At 40.7% G+C, this 11,878-nt stretch overlaps 2 protein-coding genes across 2 annotated transcripts in view; one reads left to right on the top strand and one right to left on the bottom strand.

Annotated features, from left to right (window-relative positions):
* METTL25 (methyltransferase like 25) overlaps nucleotides 1-1,747 on the bottom strand; it is a 66,968-nt gene extending 65,221 nt beyond the window's left edge. Inside the window, exon 1 of the mRNA XM_050915113.1 lies at nucleotides 1,489-1,747. Within this exon, the coding sequence (XP_050771070.1) occupies nucleotides 1,489-1,747 (259 nt within the window). The remainder of the gene's footprint in view (nucleotides 1-1,488) is intronic.
* Nucleotides 1,748-1,895: 148 nt separating this feature from the next.
* CCDC59 (coiled-coil domain containing 59) lies at nucleotides 1,896-9,121 on the top strand. Its single transcript, XM_050915668.1, has 4 exons — nucleotides 1,896-2,025; nucleotides 3,449-3,671; nucleotides 6,135-6,234; nucleotides 8,869-9,121. The coding sequence occupies exons 1-4, from the start codon at nucleotides 1,896-1,898 to the stop codon at nucleotides 9,028-9,030; spliced, it is 615 nt and encodes a 204-aa protein (XP_050771625.1). The 3' UTR covers nucleotides 9,031-9,121.
* Nucleotides 9,122-11,878: the final 2,757 nt, after the last annotated feature.

Genomic DNA, 11,878 nt, shown 5'->3' on the forward strand with positions numbered 1-11,878 from the left:
ATAATCCAGTGTCTTTTTCATGCACAAATAAACTCTGTGGGTTTTTTTCCCAGATACCTCAACCCTTTAAAAATGAGTCTTACAGTTAATATTTTGAAGGTCTTTAGATCCAAGAGAGAAATGTTACAAGTGATGTAGCAATTCACAGTTCTTCAATCTCTTTCCAAATCCAAATCATTATCTTAGCTTGTCTTCTACGCCAAGTACACAGCTCCACATGCTGCTTTCTGTGGACCCTTCTATTATACTCAACGTGCTTTCCTGTCTCACATGTCATTTAACGTAGCATTTCAGAGCTAATGCTACACGAGAGCTATCTATGCTCCATAAGCTTTGGCATGATGCAGGTTTTTCTCGGCTAAGTGCTTTGTCAGAGATTTTACCTTAGTTTTGAAACTGATCTCTTTGCTTGGGCTCAGTCCCCCCAAATACCATACCTTTCAGATGCTTTATCTTCATTTCTGTACTCTGCCTGAAAGCGTATTACTGGTATGTTTCCCTTCTACTTGGACTGCAGTAAATTCATTAATACAGTTAAATAGCTGGCCTCCTCTTGAGTTACTTGAAAATCACTAAAAATATGAAGTGCTTCTTAAATAGCTCTTGTCAGAAATAAAACTGCTTTCTGTCTTCCTTTGCCAGACACTCATTATTACAGATATATAGGAAAGCAGTGTTTAAGCCTTTTCCAGCTGTCCTCCACATTTCCAGAGTTTCAGCATTTGGAGGACTTTTAACTGTTACATCTTTCCACTCCTGTGGAGGGGTCTTACTTGGTTCATTTTACTTCCGTTCTTCAGAAATTAGTCAGACCGAAGGAGTCTGACAGCCAGGAGTTTCATTTCATTTCTAAATGAAGTTTATAAAATGAGACCACCATCACAACTGTCACTACCGAGAGCCTCCTAAAGTGCAATTCCTCCCACCACGCCTTTACGTCATCTGAACCGTGATGGTTCCAAATACATCCTGTTACTCTGGAAAAGATGAGTGCTGCTGGTGCAAACACAGGCACGAAAAAGCAGAAACGGCTTCAGGTGAAGGCAGACTAAGGGAACAACAATACGGGAATGGCCGCAGGAAGGCAGCGGGTGAAGATGGAGGAAAAAAAAGGCAGCTCAGCAGAGTGGTGCGAAAGTCTCCTGTTTTATTAAAGCAAGGAAAATAATTTTACACGTAGACAGGAGGACAATGAGGCGGTCTTAAGAGGGAGAAAAGAAACCGACCTCACCTGCGGAGCATGAGGCGGCTGGAAGTGGGAAGCCACTGGGAGGCCCACAGCTGGCCCCAGCAGCCCAGGCACAACAGGAGGCCGCTGCGCTGCCGCAGCACCTTTGTGGGCCGCCACACCTCCCTGAGCGACGGCGCCGTGAACGCCACCGGCGCCGTGCCCCGACGGCTCCCGCCCCCACAGCGGGGCCCTCCCGCGGGGCCTCCGGACCCCCGAGCCCCCTCCCCTCCCCGGCGGCGCCCCCCGCCCCGACTCACCCCACAGCGCCGCCGCGGCACCGGAGGCCTCCCCCAGGGGGCGCCGCAGCGCCAGCGGCCCGGCGGCGCGCAGGGCCTCCAGCACGGCCGCGGGGCGCGGCGCCACCAGCCGGTCCCACAGCCCGCGCGTGTAGAACTCCACCGTGTGGGCGCGGCACAGCGGCAGCGCGCGCGCCAGGAACCGCGCCACGCGCCGCAGCGTCCCCGCCGCCGCCGCCGGCGACAGCTGGGGCGGCAGCGCGCCGGGCGGCCGCGACATAGCACCGCGCGCGGCTGCGGCCCCCGCTCGGCTCGTCGGGGCTGCTGGCCGGGCTGCCGCCGCCGGCTACGGAGGCGGGTGAATCGAGCGCCGAGTGGCGGCGGCGCAGCTCGGTGACGTTGTCTCGCTGCGCGACGCCGGGACAGTGATGGCGGCGGCGCGGCGCGGCGGGCCGGGACCGGCGGCGGAAAATGCGGGCGCCGCGGCCCGCGGTCCCCGCCGAAAGCGGCTGTGGAGGCCCGTCTTGCTGCGCGACGTCATGGGCAGCGTCCAGGAGGGTGAGCCGCGGGGTGGGGCAGCCGCGACTGGCCCCCGGAGGGCCTGAGGTGGCGTCACGGTGGGAGAGATGGCGCCGAGGGAGGCCCGGCCGGGCCCCGGTGGTCGCGGCCTTTGGCCTCCCGCCGTGCCTCCGAGCTGGCTCGGCCCTGGCGGCCTGGCTGGGGCCAGACCTGCCTGCCTTAGCGAGGGGTTGCGCGTCGCGGAGCCCGGAGCCCCGTCCTCTCCCGCTGCGCAAGGGGTGGTTAAACCCGCATGAGGCGAGTGGTCCGCCGTCGGCGAGGGGGGCTCCGTGGCGGCGCGGGGCCGGTGGCTGCAAGGCTGGTTGGGGGCGGCCGGTGTGAGGTGGAGCGCCCGGACTTCGGGATTGCAGACCCTGCTCTTCTTCGGTGGTGTGCTCGGGCCGGGTCGTGATGGTTCTCTGTTTTGGGACTCACTTTTAGTTTTCGGTGAAACTGTATATTTAAAACAGAAGTATATTTGGAAACAAGTTCAGACTGTTGACAGTTAGTTATGCAAATGTGAAAATGAACCGATAGGAAAAAGAGCGTCGGCTTTTGCAGCACTTTTCTGAAATTTCAACTTTGGAGAAAGAATCAAAGGAAAAGTTGGGACTAATTTGGACTTGCTGCCTTTAGAAACTGTTTTGTTAATGAATATTTTAAAAGTCAGTAGCTTTTAAAACTAATGCAATAAAAAATAACATATTAACATATCAGGAAAAAAACATGTTTAACTTAAGATTGATAAGTGGTTATCTAATGATTGAGACTGAAACAACCATTATCTGATGTTTCCTTTAAGGCAAAATCATTCTATGATGTAGCATCCTTTTGAAGCTGTAGAAAAGCTCCTCCTGGACAGGTGTAGAAAGGAAGTAGTAGCAATAAAAATACTGTTTGTGTGAAAAGATATAATGGAATATTAATATAGTATAATACAGTGATTTAGTGACTTTTTTTCCTGTCGCATTGCAGCTGCAGACTACTTAAGCAGCCAGTATTACTATCATCAGTGTCTTCTTGAGACTGCCTTTAGGAATCTATTTTGATGTTGCTTATGAAGCTGTCAAAAGTAGGAGAGAAGTGAAATGTTAATACATCTTTTCACTGGATTTGAAAAGCATTGGCAAAGGTGTATAATGTTGAGGGTGCATTAAGTAGTATGTTTGCAATGGTGTGTTCTCTCAAGGGTTTAGGCGATAATTTTCAGTAAATCTGTACAAGCTGCAATGGTACAGTAGGGAACAGATTTATAACAGTGTTTTTTCCTTGAATTTTTGACTGGTACTTATTAAAATTAGCACAAGTAGTGGCTTTTTCTGTTTTGGAAAGAAAATTGATTGAAATGGTCCTGGCAACAATTGAATGGTTTGGTACTACTTCAGTGCAGGTGTATTTAACTCCCTTTTTCTTATGTTTTCAGGACGAGGATTTGCATTTCGGAGAAAACAAAAGATCGAAAGGCAATACAGGAAATTACTGAAAAAGGGAAGAAAAGTCCATTCACAACAGGATAATCAGTTTACTGATACTTATCCAGAGCACTTGAAACATCTTTACCTAGCCGAGGAAGAAATGCTTAAGAAACGGCGCAGGGCTGCAGATGATTCAGTTTTATCAGAAGAAAAACTTAATAAAGCAGTAGAGTAAGTTTGTAAAATATGTCTCTAAAAACAAGTAATTGTTTCCATCATTAAAGAAATATTTTAGAACTTATACTTTACATGGACTTCAGTATGGTGATTTGTTTTACTAAAAAAATGCCATTAGATCTTAAATGTTTTTCCTAATTGTTAGAAAATTTAAACATACAGCTTTGTTTTGTTTGCATCAGAATCAGAAGACAAAATTGATGATGTTTAGGGCTTGATTCCACAGAAATAATATGACAGTTACCATTGTACTTTAAGGATAAGGTTCAGCCCAAGAGCAGTAAGTGGCCAATTTCTTACCATATCTACAAAGCTAAAAGCCTGCTTTTCAGGTAGTGTGCTTTTGAGTCTACAGACTTTTCCTTTGAATTGAATCTCGGTATTTTTAATTGAATCTCGGTATTTTTAAATTAATGTCACTTTTTAGAAACATTTTTTGCGTTATCTTTCCGTTCCCAGTTTGATAAGTTGTCTTCTTCACATTGCACTTTTTTTCTGCTAGAATGAGCGATATTGTGTGCAGTTATCCTTTTGTGGTATGGCTAGTTTTGGGGGGATTTTAACCATGAACTTTAAAAAAAATTAAATGGAGGATTTAGTACAACCTTAAGACAGTAAAGTGTTCTTGATCAAAATAATAATTTTAAATAATAGAGTTGTCATAATAGTTTGCCAGTGGTGTTTGGTTTTTTTGGTTTTTTGTTTTAAATTTAATTACAATAACTGGGAGAAGTCAAATGGAGTTTCTCACTCGTGGTCTAACAAGTATCAGACAAACCATTTTTTCCCTGTGTGACAGTAATTCCCCCTGAAATCTTCGTTAGGTATGTCAGTAAAATGAGAAGTGTAGTCACTCAGGTCTAACACTGTCATGGCAGTGTTTTTAAACAGCATTCAAGTACGGTGATTGAGATAATGTTCTTTTGTCCTCAGTACAAGGAGTGTCATAAGTCTTCGAATTCCAAGGTGTATCTACATCTAAACTTCCTGGGAAGAGTGCTCCGGAGAGGGGGGAAAGGCAGTCAAATCTAAGCCCAGCAGTGGGAGAAAGGTAGAGTTTTGTCTGGAATAGGCAGCTAATTCGTGGGGATGTCTGAAATAGGACTGATGTTTTTGTTTCAACCAGAGGGTTTTTTAATTTTGCTTAAACTATGGTCATTGTGATTGTAAACCAGAATTAATAATTCTGCAAAAATGTGACTGCTAATCTGTGAGATGGTGTGATGCATAGAGTCTATTAGATAGACTTCAGCATTCTATGGGAATGTAAAATAAGATCTTGGTTAGGTAATTCTATTTTTAGCATGTATTGCAATTTAAGTAATTTTGTACTTGAGACGATGAAGTGTCATTACACAGTATTGCCACAAGATGGAGATGAGAATAAAGCAAAGATATTTTTTTTTTCCCCTCTAGAAGAGTGGTATTTCTAAATGAAAGTGTGAGCAAATACCTTCTCTTTCCTTTTTGATCATCTGTCTGAAATTTCCTAGATGATGATGGCTAGTTTTCAACTTTTTGTAGTGTGAGTAATAGAGTAATCAAAAATTTATTTTGTGAACAGTTGTTAAATATCTAGCAAGGCTTATATTTTTCAAGTGTGAAATGTCTTTGCTACCACACTGTTTATGTAGTGGCTTATTGTGAATCAGGAAAAAAAAAAATTAGAACTAAATAACTAGAAAAATCCACTCAAAGTAGTGTGACAGTAAATGCCAGACAAATTGCACTGGTTTTGTTACAGTATTTCTTTGGTGAAAGATACCTGGGCAGTTTTTTATACTGAAATTTGGAAGGAACATAATATCAGTTCCTAATTTCAGAACATTAAGGACAACAATATGCGATTTCCTTCAAGAAGAAACTTCTGGAAAGGCATTGTTACTACTGTGCTTTTTCACCTTGCCATGTCAGCCTGACTTCCCTGGCAGGCAGTCTGCTAACAGCTGGCTGTCCTTGTATCTCTGCAGTTGCATCCATATGTTGGAAGTAGAAAGAGATAATACAGCTCTAAGCTAGTGCATTCAGTTTTTCTAGCTGTGAAGAGCTCGTATGACGGGGGAAAAAACCTCTTTTAGGCACTCTTTAAACTTCATGAAACATCATCCATGTGAAGATCCAGCAGATAAGGTATACCTGTTACTAAAAGTTGTGCGGAGTCCGGTCTTCGGTACACTTGGTATTGGAGGAGTTTAGTTTGCTGTGTTTTCATGCTAGCTGCTCATTGCATTACATGTAATGGTGTTGGGTATCATGTAAGAGTGGTGCAAATAGGTACCCATTCAATGTAGAAGGGTGAGCCTTCTAAAATCTGTATTTCTAATTAACTTCCCCAAATATGCAGAAAAGAGTGGAAGAGTGGAAGACTATGCTCTGATTCTGGAGTGGCTATGGCATATATGGTTATACCTGCTTGGTGATAGTCTGTATCTGAAATACATGTACTTTTTCTTACAGGTCAGTTATGACTGAAGGGAAGTTTAAGAAGAAAACGTCCAATCAGAAGGCAAAAGAAGAATATGAGAAAATAAAGGCTGAGCGTGCTAAAAAGAAAGAGGTAAATTTAAACAGACATCTTTCTTGACTGTAGACAAAGACTAGATTAATACCATTTCTACCTGTCAGTCTTCCATCTGGACCCAAATAGGGCCATAGGAGAGGAACACAGGTATTGGTGTTTCAGTCTTTTTCAACTTGACAGTAATATTCAGTCATGCAGGTGTTCAAAGTTATTGTTCTCTTTGTTCTTACTATTTTTGTCTTGCAGTTGCCATTAGCAGGATTTTATTATGTCAGTTGGTACACCAAGAAAAACTTAGAGCTTGGTCTGCGTATCCCAGTGGATTATACTAGACCTCTTAAATATCATAGAAGGGGAAGTAATAACAATACCATCATCTTGTGATGGAAAATGAAATATCCATCCTATTTCTTATGGTGCTACCATAATGCAGTCTTCATTTTACCTTTTAATATGCTTTGACCAACAGTGAAACAATTAAACGTAATGGTATCCACAGCCAAAATCTTTAGTAATTTTTTCCCTTGTTCTAATTTAATGGGACTTATTCTTACAGGGCATATCTTAATATTATCATTGTTGAGTAACTCAATTGAGTTATTCATTTGAGACATCCTTATTTAACTAGTTTTGTTCTCTCCCAGTACATTGTTTGTTGCACTGTAGAATGGCATACATTGTAACTTCGTAGAAGTTGTGTAACTTGCTGCTGACAAACTAAATTTCAGTAACTACTGTATAAATATTACATAAATATATAGCTGGATAAAACATATTATTTCTTCAATTTAGCTGTATTGACAACTAGAGTAGTTTTATGCAAGCTGATCTGTGATTCTGGGCAAGTTACATGGTTGTTCAGCTGAGAGCTGCTTTTTTGAATATTAGATACAGGTCGTGCTGAAAGAAATGAATGTTATGACCAGCTTATTTAGAGGAAATAGGAACAAACAAAAACCCAGCAAGACTGCAAGGAATTTTCTTTGAGCAGCACATAAGAGTTGCCTGAGGGGAGGTGTTAGCATTTTTGGTCTTATTCAAGGTATTTAGGCAAAACAAACAGTAGCTAAGTGCCACAATAACAGTAATCATTTATGTGAAATACTGTTGTGATGATCACATACTTTACCCTCACGTATGTTAGCAGACACTGGATTTACTGTTATTTATTTTGGGAAAAGAAATAAGCTTAAAGGCACAGTTTTGGCCTCCACACTATATAAAAAAGCTAGAATTTAGTAGAGATCAGAAAAAATACGAACCTAAGTAACAACTACCTAAGTAAGATGAATGTTCTTGCTTTGAGTAAGCATTTGGTTGGTAGCTTAAATGGATATTGTTTACAACAGTATGCTGAACAGCAGTAAAATTATTAGCTAGGAAGTGAATTACAGGTAAGTTAAAGTTGATGCTACTCTGATTTAAAAAAAAAGAGAAATGAATGATATTAATCATTGTTACGGTAAAATAAGTGAAGCATTCTGAGTGGAGAGATGTTATCTTTGCAGGGTTGGTTTTTTTTTTCCCCAAAGCCTCTTAGATTTCTATTTAGAAATATTTTCTTGGGTCATTTCTGGTTAATTTTATATTCTACATCACAGAGCATTCTTACTAATTTTTGTACATCACAGAAGCTATCTATGCCATGGAAAACAAAACCATAATTGATAAATTATCATCTGTTTGGGCATTCTGCAGAAACATCTGCCTTTGTGGTCAGCATGGCACTGCATTTCAAAGAATAAGCTTTATGAGAAGAAATCATCCAAATGAACTGAAGCAGTCCTTCAGTCTGATGTGTCTTGCATATTTTGGTAGGACATGCTATAAGTGAAGCAAGCTAGTTAGCTTGCTTGTTGTGGATGTTTGCCCAAATTGCTGAAATTACAACACCATAGAAGGGGGTGTAAGCTGTGTGATAAAAACTGAACATAATATCATGATGATTATCCATGTAGTGTAAGTGCCTCCATTTGTGTTTTGGTCGCATGCGTGCTGTCCCCTCAACATGGAAAGTTTGTACAGTTGACAATTTGGTTAGGTTTTTTTTTTCCCTCCCTCTCTCTTAGTAAAGACAGCAGTCTGTGTTGCTTCGAAGAGGACAGGTCACTAATAGTTTGGTCTTGATTAAGTTACCGTAGGTAATGCTGCTTGTGGTGCTGTCCTAGTATCACAAACCTGCCCAACTTCCAGCTCCAGATGTGTCCCATATCCTATCTGCCAGTCCCATGCAGATGTGTCCAGTATCCTAGCACATCTGGATTGGCAAGACATCTACATGGGGGCCGCTGGACCAGACTCTTTCTTTCTTGCACTGAAGAGGAGAAAGTGGGAAATTTTTACCGCTTTGTCATTTAAGGAGAAAAGTCACGGAGCTCATTTCACAGAAGGGAAGTAGTACATATTTTAGTGACAAACCTTATCGTAGGATGTTCTGCTGAAGAAACAGGCTCTTTTCTTGAAGCTTTAGGCAATATAATATGTTTTGGTTGCAGTATGCGCAGAAAGAGCGTTGTGATTAAGCTTTTAAGAGTAATGGTGTTTCTAGTGTCAGTACAACACCTAATTGCCAGTATCTCTACAAAAAGAAATTTTATTGCTTATAGATAGCTTCATAGTTATAGAAGGTATGTAATTATTTCATAATCATATCTATTTATTTAATTTCAGGAAGCAGAAAAAAGAAGACAACAAAGAGAAGCAGCTCAACGGTTGTACAAGCAAAAGAAAATGGAAGCATATAAAATATTGAGTAAGAAGACGAAAAGAGGACAGCCAAATCTAAACTTACAAATGGAGTTTCTTCTTCAGAAAATACAGCAAAATACATAAACCTCTACATACCTCTTAATTGCAAGTTTTGAGTTACCTGTGGACATTTTATTAAATTACTTTTAATAAATAATGTCTTTTTGTTTCTGTATGACTTTTGTCATTGGCTTGATTTATCTCATCCCAATAGTGGAGGATATTCATCCTGAAAATATGTATTCTATGCTGGGAGTGAGAGGGATCTGGTACCTTGAAAATAAATGATCTGTATTTCTAAACTTAAATTCTATTAGCTATGTAATATCCTGAATTCCAAATCAATAGAGCCGAGTACCATCTGAACATGAATTTACATAGCGTAAAGCATTTGTTTTCTAGCTCTAACACTTCCTGCAATTGTGACTACTAAAATTATGCTTACTTGAGACAAGTAAAATGATACATGTGACATAAGTGAGATCTCATGAACTGCCAAGGCTAGGAGTGTGTTTTGTGTGCAGTTGGATAGAGTTTGGCACATGAAAACAAAGAACATAAACTATACTTGCATGGCTATTATTTGTCATTCTCCACAAAGAATAAAACTTACCAAAGGTCCAAAAATGGTTTGAATGTAAAGATCTTGTAGACTTAACATATACTTTGTGCTTGGTGATTTATACTTCAGTGATTTATTTTGTTCATAAACTTAAGCATGGCTTTCTAGCTATGATGGATCAGGTAGATGGGTTGAGGTTTTGGCATGCTGAGTGTATCAAGTTTCTAACCTTTGTTCTTTGGAACATCTTTATAAAAAGAATTCTTTTAAACCTTGATGTGGAGATGCAATTAGTGATCTTTGGCCTAATAAAATGAAAGCATTTGTAGTAAGACTAAAAACTTTGCAATAAAACAAGTTAACTATTTTCCTTACGTTTGTACAGGAGAATACTATTATACTTTCGCCTTTATCTCAAGTCTATTTTGGCAGCCAAGAAATACTACCGAGGTTTTTTCTGCATATAATAAAGACTAGTTAGACATTAAAGTAAAGGAATGTCTTGGAAAAAATTTCTCAGGACATGCTCCATATGAGGAATAGTTTAAGAGTTTGAGTTGGCTAAAATATTTCTTGTGTCAGTATCCTGAGGCTTTTTCCACTTCATCTTGTTATGCTTTTTGTAAGGCTTTGAATCCTTGTGCTGTGATGTCATTTAGGAAAAACTGAACACAAGTCATAAGGTAGTGCACCAACATAAAATGTGGGAGCTTTTTGTGGAATGGGCATGTCCATTCTAGGAGAGACAGGGAGTGTAAATTTGACATGCTTATTCTGTTTTATACTTTTCCCTCTATGATTTTTTTCTGATAATTGCTGTAATTGCCAATTTTTAATGGCTCTGAGCTGAAACATTAAAGAGCAGAAGTCTGCGAAGTGCCCAGAAAGTGGGAAAGGCAAGTTTTGGCATACAGAGTCTGTTTCAGTTCTTGTCGTTCTAGGCTGTTGGCTTTTATTTTAAAAAATGCAAACTACAACTATTTGCAATTACTAGGGTTTTTTTATCAGTAGTGCAAAAGACTTAAAACGTTAGCTTCGTGTAACTTGTGAGTAACATGAAACATCTTCCATGTGAATTCATGGTTGACATTCTTCCATTTTTTGTTTGCGTTACCCTATATGATCGTTTATCATTCTTTGGCTAAGGAAATATTGTTCAACACAAGTATTCTGAATTGTCATCTTAAAAAGACCTCTTCTCAGTTTGCCATCAGTTCACTTACATACCTACTGGGTAGATGTTTGCCATGATGTCAGCTGTCTGGAAAGATTTCAGAAAACCATAAGTCTTAGACCAGTTATTCCATTGATCAGTGGCCATCCTGAATTACTGGTATCGCTATAGATACTGGTATACAGTCTAAATACCAGTACACTTTTAGATATGGTGTTTATCTGTAAAGCATTTGGATAAAGTTTGAATGATACATTAGAAATCCAGATTTTTTTTCTCTTGGGTTAAATTGAGTGAAAACTTTACTATCAAAATATTCCATATGCTTGATTCTTCCTGGAGACTAGGCTAGGTAATATGAGTTAGTAAGTTAATTACCCCACCCCCCCTTTTTTTTTCATTCCCCCTTGGCAACAGGAAGTCTCAGGCATTGATCAGTGGAAAAGAACAAAATTCTGCTCTGAAAAGAAATCTCCATTTTTTTACTTGAGTTATTCTCTGTTTTTGTTTAAGAATTAGAATTTTGAGAGAAATTCAAGATTCATAGTATCTGTTCTACAGTATTGGTCATTAAAATGTAATCTTACCTCATTCTAACTTTGATTGTTGTCCTTCTCTTTAGTCTTTTTGTTCCATGTTCTTGGTGATAGTTAATAGGAAACAGACCAGGTTTATCTGATTTTCCTGAAGTGGCACCTGAAAATGCCTCCCTCTTCCCCCAGTGCTTCAGATAACCTGATCAGGCAGAGCACTTAAGCAAAGAACAGTGCGGTATCTGACCTTAGCCCCGGCATTACTGGTTTCAAGGAGGAGAAGGAATTTCTGTCATTTCTCCCCATCGCTTTCTCTCCTCCATAGCTTTATTTGATTTGGAGATAAAAAGGGGCTACGACTAATCCCAGCTTCTCACAGACTCTCATACGAGAGACCTTTTTTCCCATCAGAAGTTCATTCTTGATATAATGGTTCTAAAATGACGAAGTTAAAATGATGTATTTCCTCACGCTGTCCTTCACCGATTGCCACGAAGTAGCAGCCCAGGACAGTAGTCACGAGAAGCCCGTGCAGCCCTGTGTCTCGGCCGCTTCCTGAGCCTGCACTCCTGCCCTGCCAAACCTCTTTCTTAAATTAATTCGGTACCACTGGAAGGCAGCGGTACGGCAGTGATGACACTGGGTGGGTCAAGGTCATACAGG

The sequence above is a fragment of the Gymnogyps californianus genome, chromosome 1, assembly GCF_018139145.2.
Source record: "Gymnogyps californianus isolate 813 chromosome 1, ASM1813914v2, whole genome shotgun sequence".
Taxonomy (NCBI): Eukaryota; Metazoa; Chordata; class Aves; order Accipitriformes; family Cathartidae; genus Gymnogyps; species Gymnogyps californianus.

What these genes read in the sequence shown, in the direction of transcription:
- CCDC59 (XM_050915668.1), top strand. Translation starts at nt 1,896, where the DNA reads ATGGCGGCGGCGCGGCGCGGCGGGCCGGGACCGGCGGCGGAAAATGCG. An exon ending in AAACTTAATAAAGCAGTAGA is followed by an intron (nt 3,672 to 6,134) that starts GTAAGTTTGTAA and finishes TTTTTCTTACAG; the next exon opens with GTCAGTTATGACTGAAGGGA. An exon ending in AGCGTGCTAAAAAGAAAGAG is followed by an intron (nt 6,235 to 8,868) that starts GTAAATTTAAAC and finishes ATTTAATTTCAG; the next exon opens with GAAGCAGAAAAAAGAAGACA.